The sequence below is a fragment of the Vanessa cardui genome, chromosome 2, assembly GCF_905220365.1.
Source record: "Vanessa cardui chromosome 2, ilVanCard2.1, whole genome shotgun sequence".
NCBI lineage: Eukaryota > Metazoa > Arthropoda > Insecta > Lepidoptera > Nymphalidae > Vanessa > Vanessa cardui.
This window is the reverse complement of record NC_061124.1, coordinates 13,139,110-13,158,546: the sequence shown is the minus strand read 5'-3', so window position 1 is coordinate 13,158,546 and position 19,437 is coordinate 13,139,110. Positions and strand designations below refer to the sequence as shown.

The following is a 19,437-nucleotide window of genomic DNA, read 5'->3' as shown; positions in this document are numbered from 1 at the left end:
CGTAAATATTATTAAGTGTTATTAAAGAGGTTTTACTATAGTATTTAAAGTTATTATTTTTTTTTATTCAAACGGAATAGTGAAGTGACTGTTCTTTGTCATGAGTGCATTACCCCTATCAGTTTTAGGATGATAAACGATGACGTAATCGATTTGAGTTTTGTTGTAGCATTGCTAATTGATTAATGTTTACTTGATTTCCTTTGTAGAGACATCCACTGAAAGATAAGTAAAGATCTTATAAATACACCACTAGAATAAAACCTAGTTAGAATCTGTACCTTATTATTAATATCGATAGGGTTCAAAATAATTCGTTTAGGTGATTATTATTTAGTTAGTACATTTTAAAGTGGAAATAATTTGTATTCACGTCGAGTGGGCGTGTGAGAGAGAGACTGCTACTTAGTCACGCCTAAAGTTATATGATTTCTTAAAAAAGGAAGCTGTAATAATTCAAAACGTATCAGACGTTTATATTATATATATATATATATATCTTTAATAAAATAGACTCAATAGTTTTACTACAAAATAAATATACGTAATTTATTAATATCTTGGTCCATTTTATCAATACAATGTTTGGTTATATTATTTATACGTATATTATTTGTTTACCGATAACAGACTTTGAGTATATTCCGAATAGTTTTAGAATCAATAGTAATAATATCGAACGAACATTTCTTGTATATCACGGTTCTAACGCTTTGGGTCAAATTTTATATTAAGATAAGTTTTTTTATGGAGGCGTGTTTCCCGAAAAAAAAACACATGTTTTTGTAACTTATTATTCTTGGAGCCCCTCAGATACTAGTCAGTTTAAATAGATTATAATACATTTTTAATTTTTAGCATTTCTTTCAATTTAGTGGGTTTGTAAACAACACCCTTCTTGTACATGATAATATCATACAAGAATCAAATGGAATCAATACCTCGTAATTGTTACAAGGACGTTTCCATATTAGCGATCCAATTGAACAGTTTTATGTACTGCAAAACATTTCGCTTCGTATCTATAATTTAACAATTTTCTTATTCAAATCGTCTTAGGAATTAAATCGATTTCAGCGATTCTCTAAATGTTACTTATGTTAATTAACCAATCTGTTCTAAAACAGAACTAATATGCCGTTTGTTAAAATAATGCAATAAATGTAATAACGAAGTTGCCCCTGAAAAAATAATGACGGATGTTGATAATTTTGTTCCTAAACCCATTATCAATTTACCAGTTGATTTTCGAAATAATATTATGGGTACATATAAACTTGTCATTTTGATGAGCTAAATTAGTTCTTAATCTTTAACTGAAAAGATCCTTTTTACAGTGTAATAACGAACTTGCACATAACAAATCTATATGATATTCGAAAATTTTCTTCGTAAATCTATTCAATGATAAAGTTTCGAATGAGTCAATACAAAAAAGGGTTACATCCATACAGCAGTGTGTCCACGACTAACATTACAGGGACAACGGTAGCGAAGCATCCACTCGTCCCGCTGAAGATTGTGGTTGCGGACTACCAGCCGCGCCGACGGACGTAACCAACAATAATGGGAAACCAGTGGCGAATCATTGCTCGTGAGTAATGGACACACTCGGACAAAGTCCCTGAGAATGCACGTAGATGATTTAGATGCACAGATACACTTAAACACATCGAATCACGCCGCTTGGTAGTATAGTTTGACATCACTAAATTGTCGATAGAGACTGTTCGAGTTTGGAGCGTTTATCTTTAAAACGCTCAAAGTTTAACTAAAGGGTGAAGAGGTCTTAGCCCAGCAGTAGGAAAAATACAGACTGTTGTTTTGTTGATGTTGTATTCCTCTAGTATATTATATGTATATTCTCCTAGTCTCTATCTACAATAGTTAATTGCAGGTTCGTCTTCGAGAATCATGCAAATGATGCTTGATTTTGAAATAAAATTATAAAACATTATCGCTAATTAACACTTATTCAGGATTTCATTTTTATATATGTCTGTGTGATTTCATCTATATGGTTGACGATTTCTGTGTTTGCAACTGATGCAATTCATCAGAAATTCGCCAACATTTACATACAATTGTTATTGATATGTTATAAGATAAGCCTTTCTCGAGTGTTGACCACAGAAACGATTTCGCGAATATTTTCTTTTTAACTTAAATGGACAGCTCATAAATGCGCTTGGAGGTATTTGTAACATTCATTACGAATAACATGAAAGCGATTCGTATGTGTGAATCTTTCTTACACCATCAAATCTAAACCAAGCGACTGCTTGTATCAAATTCAAATTTATGAAACATTCGAGCATAAATTTAACGACTACCAAGGTAAAAATAAAAGCTTTTCATCAATTTGTGTCTAACCCTATCTAAAGACAAATTCTTGTCAGAAAAGATTTTCTGAGTTTGCCCGGGGCAGTCATTGATAAGATAAAATTAATAATTTATTGTTGAACGAAAGTAATTCATTAAATACATATTAAAAAGTGCAGTATATTTATTCTTTTAAATTATACAAAGAATTCCAACCAGTGTATTGGACTTGTTACTTTTTTAATTATGAATGAGCTCGATGGACTTCTGTATTATTAAATGTAGTAAAAAGTAGTATAATTTAAGAAAGTAACAACGTACAGGTTTTAAACGGGAAACGAAAGCCCCACTATATTCATAGAAACAAGTTATCACTAGTTACACTTGATCTTCTAATTCATTTTTCCAAGTTTCGGTTCATTGGTATCACTCAGTAACATCGTATTAAACTATTAGGTTTTTAAGAGTGACTCTGTAACTAATGGAATTTTATGAAATTAATTTAAATAGTTTATGAATAAATATTTATGTATATTTTATAAAAAAATATTATACATTACATTGATAAGAACATCAGCTGTAAAGATTTGTAATGCAATCGGGTTAAACAATTTTTGTTTTCTGTTATTAATTTTCTGTAAACAAAAGAACTATACATTAAATTTATGGCGTACATAAAAGTCATTAAATTCTTTTTTGTGATAAAAATTAAATCAATAATCATTTACCTTATCTATTAATCATTCAATTTATGTATGATTTTATTACTTGTAAATGTAATATGAACTGCACTTACTGCTTTTCAACTTTGTTTCTACTTCAACGCTTGTTAGTATTGCGTGTGCATTGTTTTGCTTAAATATCGGCTTCTTGTTCGTTAATGCTTGTATTATTTGAATGAAAAGGTGAGGTGATTGTATTGTATCTTTTAATGTGCCTAATCAAGGTTTTAATTATTATTTACCATTCGCATGCCACTAACGCACTCAGATACGTAATTACTAAGTTTAAATTAATCAATACGTACCATATTTAAATTAGGAAAACTTGTGTATATTTTTAAATTATAATTTTAGAACAAGATTTTACTCGTCAGTTATAATATTAGAAAGGAGTTTCTATTGCTGTGTTCAGGTTCGAAGGGTGAGTGTTAATGTAGAGACAGGAACGAGGATCATCGAATTAGGTCCCGTGGTTGTTGGCGCATTGACGGTGTCAGAAGTGTTTATTATTTAGAAGAGCGTTATTATTTATGTCTATGGGAATTGCCGATCACACGTCTTCTCACTTCATTAGTAAAATAACAACGATTTTGTAATGCAGATAATTCCCCTTCCAGGATAGTGATGGGAGGTATACTTAACAATCCGTCGTTAACGTTTAACGATAGAGTACGGTCGGTTGACTTTGTGCTCGTGTGGGAGGCGGGTAAAGATGACGCGACCACTCCAGAGGCATACGAGCACAGGCGAATATTTGAGCAGAATCTTGAGAACGAGGGTTTGCAGCTGGAAAAAGAAGCGCCCGAAGAACTATATGGATTGCACTTTATTAAGGTAGTTTAAAAAAAAATATTCATTGACAGAGATTACTTGTATGATAAAAATATATTCTCGGTAGAATCTTTTGGAACCGACTGTAACCTTACGTTTTTTTTAACCTATGAAATGAAGATTGGAAGGGGTACTTACTTTAATAAAGACGAATTTAATTGTTTACATTTAGATTTTATACTTTGAGATGGATTTTTCCAGAGATTCTCATCCCTGTTTAAAATTTTGAGAGAAGTTAAAATTGAGACATGATTAAAAATTTTCATAGTCAATTATGTGTAGTTCTTACTTGCTTGCAATGTGAAAAACTGCTAAAAAATTGAGCTTATAACTGAACAAGCAGCACTATGTTTTAAACTGCATAATAAAGTATTCGAACTACAACAACTACTGGTAGATACGAAAATGTTTCGCGCGCTCCATTGCCTTTGTATTTTGAGAAATAAGGTTTTATACGAGAAATTTTGTTTTAATACAGGCACTAAATTTTTTTATTCTTTTTAGATACACGCGCCATTAGCGGTGCTGAGAGACTACAGTGAAGTGCTCAAACTAAGAATGCCGATGAAAGTAAGTTCGGCTATAATTTGGTTTCCTAACAAATATTAAGAATCAATGTGAATGATTAGATAAATAAAATATGTTATAAAAGTCAGTGTTTTAGAGGTTTTTGTGACGTATGCAAATTCTTAGTATTTAGCTTCAAAATAAGCTTTTTATTTTTATAAGTAAATATTTTCATTTCTATCTATTGATTTATGATAATTTATATTTTGTTTATTTATTTTATATAATGTATCTGATTAATATATTTTATGACCTATTTATTTATTAGTATATAAATAACAACGATTGTAATTGTCTAATGAAATACTATTGAGTGTATAAAAATATGAGGTGCGTAAATTTTTGAAATATTTTAAACTCACAAAGCATAATGCACACTACACGTATGCTGTTGTCTGAATCACACGTGTGGCTTTGTCTTTGACGAACTTGTCAAGGATTCACGTGTTTAGCCGTTTCCACAAACCGAAGATTGGCAACTTTTGTGTTGTAAACAATTTTCTTTAATTGCTTAAAGTTGACACAATGTTTTGGTGACTCAGATACTGGTATAATCTTTTTGGATTTGTTGCGAACACATAAATTGCCAAATATTTTAGTGGAGACGCACCATTGTCACTATAATCGTGTGTACGTTCATAGGAATGCAGTAAGATACGAAAGGGGGCTCGGACGAATGCCATACTGAATGCTGCGATGTATATGTCTAAGGTATGCAGCTGTCGTCGCTACGGATGCGTACACGCTTATCTAACAGCTTGAAATGCGAACATTTTGGAGATGTAGGCGAACACTTAGAATTTAAATAAATCATTGACATTAAGTTTTGGTAGAAATTGTTGCCATATTTATTCCGATTTTTTTATTATTTTGGTAACACCAAGGCATCCCATCCCAATTTGATTTAGTTCTCCTTGGTGATGGGATAACGATTTGGTTACAGGTAAAGCCAGATCATGATTGCTATGCTAATAATATCTTTGTATTGGTGGTGGTTAGGTTAACATATTCGATTTTTGAAATTTATGTAATAGGGAACAATATATTTTTAGACATTTTTTATGTTTTAATTTGAAGAGTATTCATTTGGCTCAATTTTGCATTAGCTTCCTACTAGTTTGACTGTAATATGTTGGCGCATGATACCTATTAAGTGAATCATTTGAAAGAATAGCCCTAATTGTTCGTAGTATAAGGTATTAAAGGTGGTTTTTAATATGCAATAATAGCATGATTCGCTTAAAGTAATGTCTGTCAGGTATTGTTGGATCGGTTGCTTTTGGCACTGTAATAAAGCTTTTGATATGATATTGTGTTATTGAGCGTAGCTTCTTTGGTGTTTATTTGTATCAAAAATGTATATTTAAAAGGTATTAATAGTTGATTAAGTTTTAATATGCCTAAAGGAGTCTACCGCAAGGAACATTAAAATTAATCGTTTTTAAAATGCCAACATGTTTATTACATATTCATAACTAGTCGTTTACAGACTTGGCTCGCGTTTCAGAGATTGGTTGTCATGTGTGAGGAAAAAAAGTAGCCCATGTCCTTTTTGGAGTTCAAGTTTGCCTTTCATTTTGCGTACCGAATTTCATCAAATTGTGACCGACAGACAGACAGACAGAGTTACATTCCAATTTATAATATGAATATAGATTATTTTGCTTTAGAGGAATGCTTGATATGTTTTGGTATCCGTTTCTCTTTTACTTTTTGTAGCTACGCTCACTCGATAGTGATTAAATTTGCAATATAGATGAATGTGAAATGTCACATAAATTATTTAACTTAAGTTAACGCCTGGTGACGAAATCAGTTACCAATTTCAAGTTAATCGGTAATATTTCTTATTTGGTATTATTTAAACGCATTTTTAAAAGCAATACTTGTATGCTAAAAATAAACGGGAGAAAAATACACGATTAAGACGAAATGCGCATATTTATCAGAAGTGATTTCCAAATTTTATTTACTGCTTAAATTTTTCGTACGATGCGTTAAAATGTTGCGATATTTGTCGGCGGAGTGGTGGTGATGGTGACTTGTTGTTATTGGTGACTGGGGTAGATTTAGTAGGTAGTAATGGAATGATTATTACATAACATAACATCGCCCTGTAGTAAAACTCATATAGATCCATTGTATTGAACATGTGACGCGTATTATAATATGATACTTGTATCATATATCCGAGATATTTTTTAATTGATGTCATTTATTGTTGGTAATGTACATCTCTATTCTGTAATAACAAATACGTAATTCAGCCAATCACGGTCGTGAAATACGAGGAAGTGATATGTAAAATGACTTCAATAATTATTATAGCATTAAAATGATACACGCTTTAAGCTAACGTTATATGATTTTCAGAATTTTACGTATGTGATTCGAAGTGAGATTGTACTTCTTACAGAATACTAATTCTAGTTAATAATGTTCCGATTTACATTTTATACATTTTTCCCATTAAACAATTTTTTATCTTCCGTTGTAGACGAATTCGTAAAGAGTTTTTTTACTATAGGGCGATGGTAGGTACGTATCGTGGTATTCGAAGCTGTCATATCGTAGTAGTGACAGATTGAATAAAGAGAGTTTTATGAGAAATTCAAAATAAAAAAAAATGTCAAATATATAATTCTTATTTTAATATCGATTAATGCTATTTTTATTTGATTCATACTATCAAGTTTCTTTATGCATGATATTGTGTCTAAAAATTCAGTGATTATAAAGTCAGCACGAGGGTTTATTCTTCTTATTATTTAATAAAAGTATTCTTATTGTAATTCATGCATTAATAAGCAAGATTGCATTATTAATATTCAACATATTATATTTCTTCCATTGCTAAGTTTTCTCTAATATAGAAAAAATACAAGAATTAAATATATTAACCTTCCATATTCATGTAATCAATAAATAATATGTAAAGTTATGTTGGAAATAATTACAATAATTTGTATTAATAATTTAGTTTTCAGCGCTAAAAGATGTTCACGAGAAGACGAATAGTCTTATAGACAAAATAGACGAATGTTGGGATAATATCATGTCAAAGATAAGAGTGGATCCCGCGCTGTTCCCGGAGAGAAAGCATCGGTTAACTGCAATATACTCTAAGGACAAGGAATACTTGTAAGTAATTTTTTCATGTTATAGGTTGGCGGACGAGCATATGGGCCACCTGATGGTAAGTGGTCACTATCACCCATAGGCATGACGCTGTAAAAAAATACTAAATATTCCTTACGTCATCAAATTGCCACCAACCTTGGAAACTAAGATGTTATGTCCCTTGTGCCTGTAGTTACACTGGCTCACTCACCCCTCAAACCGGAACACAACAATACTGAGTACTGTTATTTGGCGGTAGAATAACTGATGAGTGGGTGGTACCTACACAGACGGGCTTAAAGTATACTTTAAACCTTGTTTGCCACATAATTCAAATCCTGCGTTATCTAAATCGATATTTTTTTGTTACATAATGGGAAACACGCTTATCATGCGGAAACAAAGAAGACAAACCTCGAAAAAAATGTTTCTGAAAGTCTAGTTCTTGTTGGTTTAGACCAAGGGATGGTCAATTAATTAATCGAGTCAATAATTGTTTTTCCTGTTTAGAACTTTGTTTCAACAAATTTTGTCCTAAACTTCAAATTGATTTCCCAGGTTTGATACATCAGCCGAATGCTTTTGGACGCCTTCGATCAGGTCTCGCATAGTCCAGTTTATCTTGGACCGCAAGAAGTTCTCTGAATCAGCGAGTGACGACTTCGCCTTCGGAATAACCAGACTGATCTCCAACAACACGTACAGCGCCGCGTACCCCTTGCACGATGTAAGGAGACATTATACCCATTGAATATTTTTATTTTATTTAATCTAAAATTGTAATAAATGTTATCTAATCTCGTTTTATTAAATTAAATTAAAATTTCAGACTGTATATTAATTAATCTTTTTGTTATTAAATGTCCTAGAAATGTAAGTGACCTTGTATATTTTTTTATGATATTGTTGCGTACAGGGTGATCTGAAAACGCCGGGGTCAATGCGTCATCTCCTTTACACGGAATGGGCGAGCGTTTCGAAGTGTCTCAAGTATCAGCCCTTGGATTACGTAAAGGATTATTTTGGCGTCAAAATTGGTAACACCCCATATCTATATATAAAACATATTATTAATGTTTATGAAACCCTTTTACGTCTGTTGATTTATTTCGCATAAACCACTAAAATGAATTGAATGAAATTTGTCTTGTCAAAATTTGCTTAAATATTGTATGGCCAGAGCTGAGATGGCCCAGTGGTTAGAACACGTGCATCTTAACCGATGATTTCGGGTTCAAACCCAGGCAAGCACCACTATATATATGTGCTTAATTGTGTTTATAATTCATCTCGTGCTCGGCGGTGAAGGAAAACATCGTGAGGAAACCTGCATGTTTCTAATTTCATCGAAATTCTGCCACATGTGCATTCCACCAACCCGCATTGGAACAGCGTGGTGGAATATGTTCCAAACCCTCTCCTTAATGGAAGAGGAGACCTTATCTCAGTAGTGGGAAATTTATAGGCTGTTACTTTACTTTACTTACTTTAATGTATGGCCAATTCTGACGGGCACCCAATTAAACGCGAGCGAAGCCGCTGGCTGAAACTAGCTATTTATATGTCGATGGAATATTTGACTTATATCAGAATCTACAACTTTAATCAAATTTCAATAACATCAGTGACATTTCATAAGGTCTACGATAGTATATATTTTTCAATTACATAGTACGTTATTATACTTTGTAATTGTTTTCAGGTTTATATTTCGCATGGCTTGGCTTCTACACACACATGTTAATACCCGCGTCTGTTGTTGGTCTCATATGCGTCATATATTCTGCTGCCACTGTTTACTCCAACAAGCCCAGGTAAAACATAATTGTATTTATGACATGTGTTTACATAACATGTTTTTTATTAATCGTCTTTTAGATTTTTGTATTGATAATAATTGATATCACATTTTTTTATTCTCCAGCTTAGCCTAAAAAGTAGATTATGGTGTAACTAATAATATATATGTATATGTGTGTGACAGGGGTTTTAGTCATCCAATTTTTTTTTGATTATTTACAACTATACCTTTTTTTTTAAAATTATTGTACTATTTCAAAAATGAAGATTACTTTCAATGCCCCATTTTTAGGAGTTACAAATATTCCTATTTATTCTATATACCAACTAAGCTTAAAGCTTGTGCTAGAAGTGGAAGCAAGAATAGATCAAGGGGCCAGGCTCGAACTTGAGGCTTCTCACATCGCTAGATGGCCTGTTAACTATTAACGAGATATGAAACCTTTTTGTATACATCTTAGTCACAAATTTGTAATTTGAATTCTATATTGTAGCGAAGACATATGTAACTACAACTCCACGATAAAGATGTGCCCGCAATGCGACTACTACTGCGACTTCTGGGACCTGAAGACGACATGCCTACAGTCGCGGATAACGTATCTGTTCGATAATCCCACGACTGTTTTCTTTGCTATCTTCATGAGCTTTTGGGGTTAGTATTTAAATTAACCGTTAAACAAGCGTATTATTAAATATTACTTATGCAACGAATTGGCTAATGCTCAAGTAAATATGGTAAGGATTTTTCTCAAATATATAAATTAATAATGGATGGGTTGTCCGGAAGAGATGGCTAATAAGGCATAAGTCCGCCCGTTGTACAACTCTTTTAATGTACTTCTTTTTTTTTAGATTATATTCATTTTTGGATTTTATTAATTTTGTGTTACTTTCTTTTTTTTTTGTTTTTTTGTCTGTGGTGTGCAATAAAGTATAATTCATTCATTCATTCATTCATAATAATGTATTGACGACACTCCCCCCCCCAGCGGCGTGTTTCCTGGAGCTGTGGAAGCGCTACTCGGCGGAGATGACCCACCGCTGGGACCTCACGGGCTTCGACGTGTACGAGGAGCACCCGCGCCCGCAGTACCTCGCGCGCCTCGCGCACGTCAAGCGCACGCAGGTAATGGCGCCCGACAGGGAAAACCACTATTGAAATCAGGGCCGTATTTAGGGGAACCGGGGCAACTGCCCTGGGGCCTCCACATGAGAGGGGGCCACAGTTTTCAGCAAGTTAACAAATACTGAGATATAGTCAAATTATAATAATGTTACCATTTAATATTTTAAAAGTTACCGATACAAATACGAAACAATTCATAGCTTACTGATTGAAATAAAAAAAAAACTAATTAATTCATAATAGTATTGTTTGTCTCGGGCCCTCACTGCTTTTTGGCCCCGGGGCCTCCACACCTTTAAATCCGACTCTGATTGAAATGACTGTTACACACTTATTTATTGATTGTCAAATGTCTGTCACCGATTAATAATTTACAGGCATATTATTGATGTAGTTTTAATATATTACATTATTTGACAGACCATGCGGTCAAGTCCCTAACTAATACCACCACCTTACGACCACTTACCCGTGAGCTTGGCTGCGGCTAAGAATGAGTATCTATAAAAATCTTATTTTGAATAAAATTTTGAAACTATTAATCAACACATTTAACATACAGCCTAAGTGGAATTTTGAACAGGTATTTTGTATCGTACGTAACAACTAAGATAGGAGTTTTCTAAAATGATTTCCTAAGGGGATGAATGAGGAATGAGAATTCATATCGAAGTTCATTTTGGCCACCGTTTAAAATATGAATTTAGCGTTTGCGTTTATTAATAAAAGTCAGTCGGTTAAGCGTTCGTGATAACTTATTCATATAGACTTGTAAGGTATGGATGTAGGTCATTCTTTAAATTCGCAATATGGAATGGTATGGAATGGAATATCCCATCATTATGGGATAACCCATCAGTAACGCGGCCATTCTATAAGAATAATTTTACATTGTTAAGTTTCCTGTGTTACTATAAATATAGAATTGATATTAAAAATAAATAATAGATAGGTTGAGGCAAACTAACAAACAGGGCATGACCTTGGATTAATAACGAGTTGACAGTATAATGGTTTTTAATTAAAAAAAGTATATGGTTCAAGTCTATTGTTTCAAACTGGATATAACATTATGTTCGAAGTTTCCTCAATAACATTGTAAATATGAGTAAAACGAGACACATTATTTTAGTACGCCCGTTCCAATTTTGAAAATTGATTACGTTATTTTTTTGATTCTACAAATAGTCAAATGCAACCAACATCGAGCCAGATTTATTGTTCCAGTTTAATTGTTTAAATAGTAATTTAGTTACAAATAAGATTTATTTTTATTTTATTCGTTTAATATATTCATGATAAGAAGAAAGTTAATTAATTAATGTTTCCATACAGTACCAAATAATTTAAAATAAATATAATGTTCGTTTTATTCATTTTTTTTAATTAAAAAAATCGGTTTCTGTTTATTTCCTAATTTACTTACCTGTCCTGGTCCTGTACCAGAAGGTACTTACAGGTACCTGTCCAAATATTCAAAATATAAACATTTAACATATTTCTATGTCTATGTCCGCTTTGACGAATTATCAATTGTCACACTCCTACCCGGGTTCAAAAAGAAACACCTCAGTCGTTCTGGCAAAAGAAACTAACCGGCGTTTTATTTTGTGTGATGTATTTAATAGCAATGGCTGTCTATTTATCTCGCTATATTAAGATTATTGACTCTAAGATCCCAAGTAAGATTGATCGCAAGGACTGTATATTTATCTCGCTATGCTAAGAATAAAGACTCAGATCCAAAGTAAGATTTGGTCACATAAAACGTCAGCCTGACGCCGTGCCTGTTCGCAGCTGAACGTTGTGACGGGCGAGCGCGAGCCGATGGTGCCGTTCTGGCGCATGCGTCTTCCGGCGGCGCTGATGTCGTTCAGCGTGGTGGCGCTGCTGATCCTGCTGGCGCTGGCCACGGTGCTCGGCGTGGTGCTCTACCGCATGTCGCTGCTGGGCGCCAACTTCCTGCGCCAGCAGGACAACGTGCTAATCACCTACAGCCCCATCATGTTCACGACGGCCACGGCTGCCTCCATCAATCTTGTCTTCATCTGTATATTCAATTACGTGAGTTTTGATTATGATCATAATTAGCTCAAAGCTCCACGGTTGAATAAATATGATATTATCTTTGTTCAATTAACAAAACCGACGCTTCATACAATTTTCTTGGTGGTAGGGCTTCGTGCAAGCCCGTCTGGGTAGGTACCACCCACTCATCAGTTATTCTACGGCTTAATAACAGTACTCAGTATTGTTGTGTTCCAGTTTGAAGGGTGAATGAGCCAGTGTAACAGGCACAAGGGACATAACAGCTAAGTTCCCAAGGTTGGTGGCACATTGACGATGTAAGGAATAGTTAATATTTCTTACAATGTCATTGTCTATGGGTGATGGTGACCACTTACCATCAGGTGGCTCATATGCTCGTCCGCGAATCTTTTTACTTGAGTAATTCAATACAATTTCCTATATACCCTATGACTTTAGCGATGCCAATTAAGTTTTATATTGATTTTGTGTTAACAGATCTACCAGTTCCTAGCCGAGTGGCTGACGGAGAAGGAACTCCTTCGAACTCAGACGGAATTCGACGACTCGTTAACCCTTAAAATTTATCTCCTTCAATTCGTCAACTACTACGCTTCTATTTTCTACATCGCATTCTTCAAGGGCAAGTTCGTGGGCCGACCTGGGGACTATGTTAGGTTTTTCGGGCATAGACAAGAGGAGGTAAATGAGAAATTAATTAATTTTTATAAGGGCTAAAACCTTTTCAAACTAATTTTTTTCTGTACTTTTTTACTCTTTACTTTATGAGTTCTATACCTTTTATCTTGAGTGTTACTGATAAGGTTTACTTAAATTTTACATAACAAAAGTAAAGTAAAAGTAAAGTAAAGTAAAGTAACAGCCTATACATTTCCCACCGCTGAGATAAGGCCTCCTCTTCCATTAAGGAGAGGGTTTGGAACATATTCCACCACGCTGTTCCAATGCGGGTTGGTGGAATGCACATGTGGCAGAATTTCGATGAAATTAGACACATGCAGGTTTCCTCACGATGTTTTCCTTCACCGCCGAGCACGAGATGAATTATAAACACAAATTAAGCACATATATATAGTGGTGCTTGCCTGGGTTTGAACCCGCAATCATCGGTTAAGATGCACGCGTTCTAACCACTGGGCCATCTCAGCTCTACATAATAATGATGAAGCTATTCTAAAGCCTAATTTGGATTATATATTTGGATTGGATTATATACATAGCTTTAAAATAGCAAATCGATGAATATTGATAAAAAAGTCTCTGCCGGAAATTTGTCAATCTGCAAATCATGATTTAGTCCAGTTGCTAGTAAGAATTCCTGCTATAAAAGATAGAGATAGCAGAATAGTTACGTCCTTGTTATTCATACTTGTATGTTAGAAAATAGAGTGTCTCTTCTAGTGTTCTCCTGGAGGCTGTCTCCTTGAACTTTCGATTCAGCTGGCCATCATAATGATCGGGAAGCAGTTCATTAACACCGTCGTGGAGATGATGATGCCCTATGTGCTCAAATGGTGGAACATTCTTCGGACTATTGGAAGGAAGAAGAGGTAAACTTATTATATTAATTCATTGTCTTGGACGATGAAAAGAATATTTTAACTACTTAAGTAAAGTAACTATTTTATTGTAATATTTTTGTTTTCTAATTATTTTGCCATATCTTTGTATGTTTAATATCTCATATCTGTAAAGTAAAGTAACAGCCCGAAAATTTCCCACTGCTGGGCTAAGGCCTCCTCTTCCATTAAGGAAAGGGTTTGGAACATATTCCACCACGCTGTTACTGAGGAATGCACATGTGGCAGAATTTCTATGAAATTAGACACACGCAGGTTTCCTCACGATGTTTTCCTTCACCGCCGAGCACGAGATGAATTTATTAACACAAATTAAGCACATAATATATATATATAGTAGTGCTTGCGTAGGTTTGAATCCGAAATCATCGGTTAAGATGTACGCGTTCTAACTCGGCCATATCTGACTCTCATCAAAATAAAAAACTCCTTGTTATTAAATTTAAACCGCCATAACTAATAATACATTAATACGAACTTATATTTTTGATATGAAATACTGAGCAAACCACATACTGAAATACTCGTGCACCAGATTGCTTATTGTGATTATTATTTATTAACTATTGCAGGATAAAGAGCCCGCTGCAGTGGGTAAAGGATTTCAAACTAGTCGATTTCGGGAACATGGGCCTGTTCCCGGAGTATTTGGAAATGGGTGAGTCAATTAATTTAAATTTAATAAATTAAGTAGGAAGTGGATTTCATAATTGGTACTACTGTTTTATAAATGTTTACATTTAGAATTAAGAATACAAATTTAGAATACATTTTATACGGAGCTCAGGGTGAAGAGGCGTTATATTTGATAGAGTTTTACTTTTGATTATAACAATACCAATCGTATGCAAAGTTTTAAATGAGTTAAATTAATGAATTGTTAATTATACTAGTGGTTCATACTCGATAGCAGTAATGTAGATTTCGATACTAGGGACTCTCGATACTATAGTAATGCAGTTTGCTCGTTCTGAAATTGTTAAAAACAATTATATTAGCCTTGTCCGTCTACAACTTTTGGAATGTAGTTGTTAGGGGTTTGATTGTAATAAGACGATGAGTGCTCACCTGGTGACCCTGGCCGGCAGTGCTGCAGTACGGGTTCGTGACGATCTTCGTGGCGGCGTTCCCGCTGGCGCCGCTGTTCGCGCTCATCAACAACGTGCTGGAGATGCGTCTGGACGCCAAGAAGTTCCTGACGTGCTACCGGCGGCCCGTGCCGCAGCGCGTCAGCGACATCGGCGTGTGGTACCGCATCCTCGACTCCATCGGCAAGCTCAGCATCATCACCAACGTGAGGCTCGCATTTGCACACACAGACTGCCGACACCGACGCGAATGCTGATTAGTTGTTTGTCAAAACATCAACAACAGCCTGTAAATTTCCCACTTCTGAGCTAAGTTCTCCTCTTCCTTTGAGGAGTGGGTTTGGAACATATTCGACCACGCTGTTCCAATGCGGGTTGGTTGAGTATACATGTGGCAGAATTTCAATGTGTGACACACAGGTTTCCTCAATTTCCTCAGGCTGTCAATACATGAATAATTAATTTATAATCCAAGGGTTTTTGGTGAATTGTCAATAAAAACGTGTTTTTGTATTTCGTCCCACGATTTTTTACTTTACTTGAGTTTTTTTTGTAGGAACAAAAAGTATTATTCCAATATCTGAAAGGTGTAAAAAATATTAAATGGTTCTAATTTGTTTCAGGGTTTCATAATAGCATTTACATCGGAATTCATTCCTCGTTTAGTGTATCAGTTCACGAATGGTTCCATGGACCAGTACGTGAATCACACGTTGACTGACTTCAAAATATCCGTGTTGGGGAATTTAACGAAATCAACGTACAACGAAACAATGTGCAGGTGAATAAGGGCTGTATTTATTTGAAATGTAAAATTTTTCAATTCAAGTTTTAATTATGTTTTGGGTAATATTTGTCTGCAATAAATTATGTAGGGGAGACAAATATTGAGTAATAATTTAAAAAAAAAAATTATTACAATTACATATAAATGTGTATGAATATAAAGAAAACTATAAATGTAATAGATTTTTTAATTTTTTTTTTCTTGAATAATACTTACTATTTATTGTATATATATTGTAGTAGAAGAATACTTTTGTACTGTGTTTATTGTACACAATATATAAATAAAATTGGTATGTAAAAAAAGTGGTAACTGAAATACTTTTGTATTAAGTGATTGTTTGAAAATTCGTAACCTTTTAGAAACAACACAATATTTGTAAATTAAAATTGCTTAAAAGTAACAAGCAATTTATTTAAATTATTTTAAGACATATTTCTTTGAATCACAGTGAAACGTAAACTTACTGCCAAAAGCGTAATGTTAATTTCGAATCTTTAATATATAGTATGTAACAGTTAATTTTAAAAACGTATACTGTTTCTAGTTATCCGGGCTACTGGCACTATAAGGACGGCGACGATTACGAGCACACTAACTGGTACTGGCACGTGATGGGAGCCAGGTTGGCGTTCGTCGTTGTATTCGAGGTAAGGTTATCTTATAAAAGATAACTTTTTATGTATCTATCTATCTATTCAACGTAACGGATAACCTAACGATCATTAGTTACTTGTAAATTGTAAATATAAAGAGATATTTGAGGTATTTAATCTCTGTGTTATCATTTTTTTTATTTTTGATAATAGTTAAATGTAAATAATTTTATCTCATGTGCATTCTCAAAATCTATGGTCTGGCATTTGTATAAACAAGAAACAGAAATGGACGTAGAATTGAACCTTGAGAATCCCTTACCTTTGCCGAAATCCTGGAAGATCTGTTTTCATTTACATTAAAAGTCTGAATTGGAATGCCCGACAAAAGCGGAAATTTTAAGTAATTTAAGTGAAACTATTTAATATTGTAACTGTTTAACTTGAGAAAAGTTTAGAGTGTTATTTAAATTGAATGTAAATTAATGATTAAAAAAGCGTGGACTGATTGTTTGTTGATTTCTAAATGAGGCAGCAAATTGTACTTTATTGACATACTTTAATTAATTAATATTTAATTGAAATGGTGGTAAAGAGAAACTACTGAATTTTTTGCCAGTTTTTCTCAGTAGAATGAGCTTATCGAACAGTTGGTAGCTTTACATTCATAAGCGCTTGTATGAGTCTCTCGAATGAAGATTTTTTTTGATTTTGATGAAATAAGCGCTATATTGCGTTCGAAAAGGTCGAAAGTCCCATCAATTATAATTCTATGAGTCTACTCGAATGAAGATTTTTTTTGATTTGGATGAAATAAACGCTATATTGCGTTCGAAAAGGTCGAAAGTCCCATCGATTATAATGACCGCTAATGATACGTGCTCGTGTCCGCAGAACGTTGTGGCGCTGGTGATGATCATCGTGCGCTGGGCCATCCCGGACATGTCGGGCGAGCTGCGCGACCGCATCCGGCGCGAGGCCTACGTCATCAACAGCTTCATCATGGAGGAGACGCGCGCGCGCTCGCTGGCGCGCCGCTCGCCGCCAGGTGCCCCGCATGCCGCCCGCCGGTACGCACCGCGCATGCGCACGCGCCCGCCGCTCACTGCGCACTGACACGCCCCCGCGCCGCCCCCGCGCCGCCCACCGCGCCCCCCCGCGACCCTCTGCGTCTCGAGTCATTTTCCCATCTCTTTCAGTCTATTTTAGCCAGTGAGCGGCGGTCGTCCCGGACTGTGTTGTGTGTCCTGATACACTGACAGGAATGTTTAGAGTACTAGATTTCAATATTGAATTTTTAATATAATAACGCGTGTGTTGTTCTCCCGAGTGTGAAGACTAATTGAAGTTTCAGTAAACCATTGCGTTCTGGAAACGAGGTTGTCGTGAGCTTTGTTTGGATTAAAGTTTTGAGCTGGTTATATATAACGCGCTTCGACTGGAGTTACTATAGCAAATTGATTAAAGGGAACTTTTATATCAGATACAGACTTAATTAAGTCTGTATTTAATAGAAATAAATATTGTATGTTTTTTAAATTTCTATACCTCGCTTGATTCATCGGTTTAAAACAGTGACAAAAGTTTCAATGAAAGAATGTTGGGCGCCGGGAAGGGGTAAACAATGGAGTGAAGCTTCGTAGTGAGAATAACGCTTGGCAGTGAATATTCGATGCTGGCGGATTTACTGACGCGCGTATGAGGGGTTAGCTTCGACGCTCAAACAGTTCGGCACTTCAGTCAGTGTATTATACATTATCAATGCAGTCTACAAAAGGAAAGAACATCAACATATAAATAAGAAGATTAAATATCAAGATGTAAAATAGTGATGGAAAACATACGTTGTTTTAAATAAATTATGTTCGTATTAGAATTAAAATAAAGATGTATGATATAAAATTAGAGCAAATTCAAAATCAGAATGATTAATCTAATATTCATTACCTATTAGCTAACCCTTTATGTTTTTATCATACGAACGAAATTAAGTCTCAAAACAGATCGCGTAAGTAATTAATATACATATATCTTTTTCGATACGATTCGCACAAAAGGCAAATCAAAGACAAATCAAACCGCGCAGCATTTTGTCTTACACTTGGTAAAATTACTTTTTGACACTTGTCAAGAAATATTTAAAGTTAACATTTGGATATACAAACACTGTCGGTTGCGAACGTGTTTTGGTGCGAGCGCACCTAAACATCGCTGTGGTGCGATACGCCGCGTTTGAATACGTAAATCACTTAAGGTCAAAGTAAAGTAACAGCCTGTACATTTCCCACTGCTGAGATAAGGCCTCCTCTTCCAATGCGGGGTGGTGGAATGGTAGATTTTCGATGAAATTAGACACATGCAGGTTTCCTCACGATGTTTTCCTTCACCGCCGGGCGCGAGATGAATTATCATTATATATATATATATATAAATAAATATTTATATATATTAAATTAAAATAAATATTAACTCGTAAATTATTTAACCTTTGCTTTTTACTCTTGATTATTTTGATATTTATAATTGAACTCCTAAATTATTTTGAGACAAGTAATATAAAAATATATACATATTATCTTTAGTCTTGTTGATGTTCTCGCCTTACATTGACTAAAGCTAGCTTCCTAATCTAACATAGTGGATATACGTGTACGCGAGTTCGAGCTACTTGAACGACGCATTTGTGAGTGAGTCTGATGTTATTATCAATAACGGCATGCAAGACTGATTAATTTCAATTAAGTAATTATTAACACTAATATAGAGGAAACATTACTGCACGTACTAAACATTGGAAATCGGTTGTGGAGTTACTGTGATAATGTTCGCTTGAATCTGCTATGGTT

At 34.5% G+C, this 19,437-nt stretch overlaps 1 protein-coding gene across 11 annotated transcripts in view; it reads left to right on the top strand.

The window, feature by feature from the left end:
* LOC124541245 (anoctamin-1) overlaps positions 1-19,437 on the top strand; it is a 29,461-nt gene that overhangs the window by 6,029 nt on the left and 3,995 nt on the right. For 4 of the 11 annotated variants that reach the window (XM_047119132.1, XM_047119180.1, XM_047119164.1 and 1 more), the window contains 18 exons: positions 1,481-1,594; positions 3,662-3,878; positions 4,380-4,445; positions 5,085-5,153; positions 7,423-7,583; positions 8,121-8,289; positions 8,479-8,599; positions 9,265-9,376; positions 9,857-10,017; positions 10,355-10,491; positions 12,289-12,555; positions 13,018-13,221; positions 13,942-14,090; positions 14,693-14,778; positions 15,209-15,414; positions 15,832-15,989; positions 16,543-16,645; positions 17,486-17,639. In XM_047119132.1, the coding sequence (XP_046975088.1) occupies positions 1,481-1,594; positions 3,662-3,878; positions 4,380-4,445; positions 5,085-5,153; positions 7,423-7,583; positions 8,121-8,289; positions 8,479-8,599; positions 9,265-9,376; positions 9,857-10,017; positions 10,355-10,491; positions 12,289-12,555; positions 13,018-13,221; positions 13,942-14,090; positions 14,693-14,778; positions 15,209-15,414; positions 15,832-15,989; positions 16,543-16,645; positions 17,486-17,639 (2,654 nt within the window). Of the gene's footprint in view, positions 1-1,480; positions 1,595-3,204; positions 3,228-3,421; positions 3,466-3,661; positions 3,879-4,379; positions 4,446-5,084; positions 5,154-7,422; positions 7,584-8,120; positions 8,290-8,478; positions 8,600-9,264; positions 9,377-9,856; positions 10,018-10,354; positions 10,492-12,288; positions 12,556-13,017; positions 13,222-13,941; positions 14,091-14,692; positions 14,779-15,208; positions 15,415-15,831; positions 15,990-16,542; positions 16,646-17,485; positions 17,662-19,437 lie in introns of those variants that run through there. The other 7 variants (XM_047119149.1, XM_047119189.1, XM_047119172.1 and 4 more) reach the window with 5 other exon arrangements.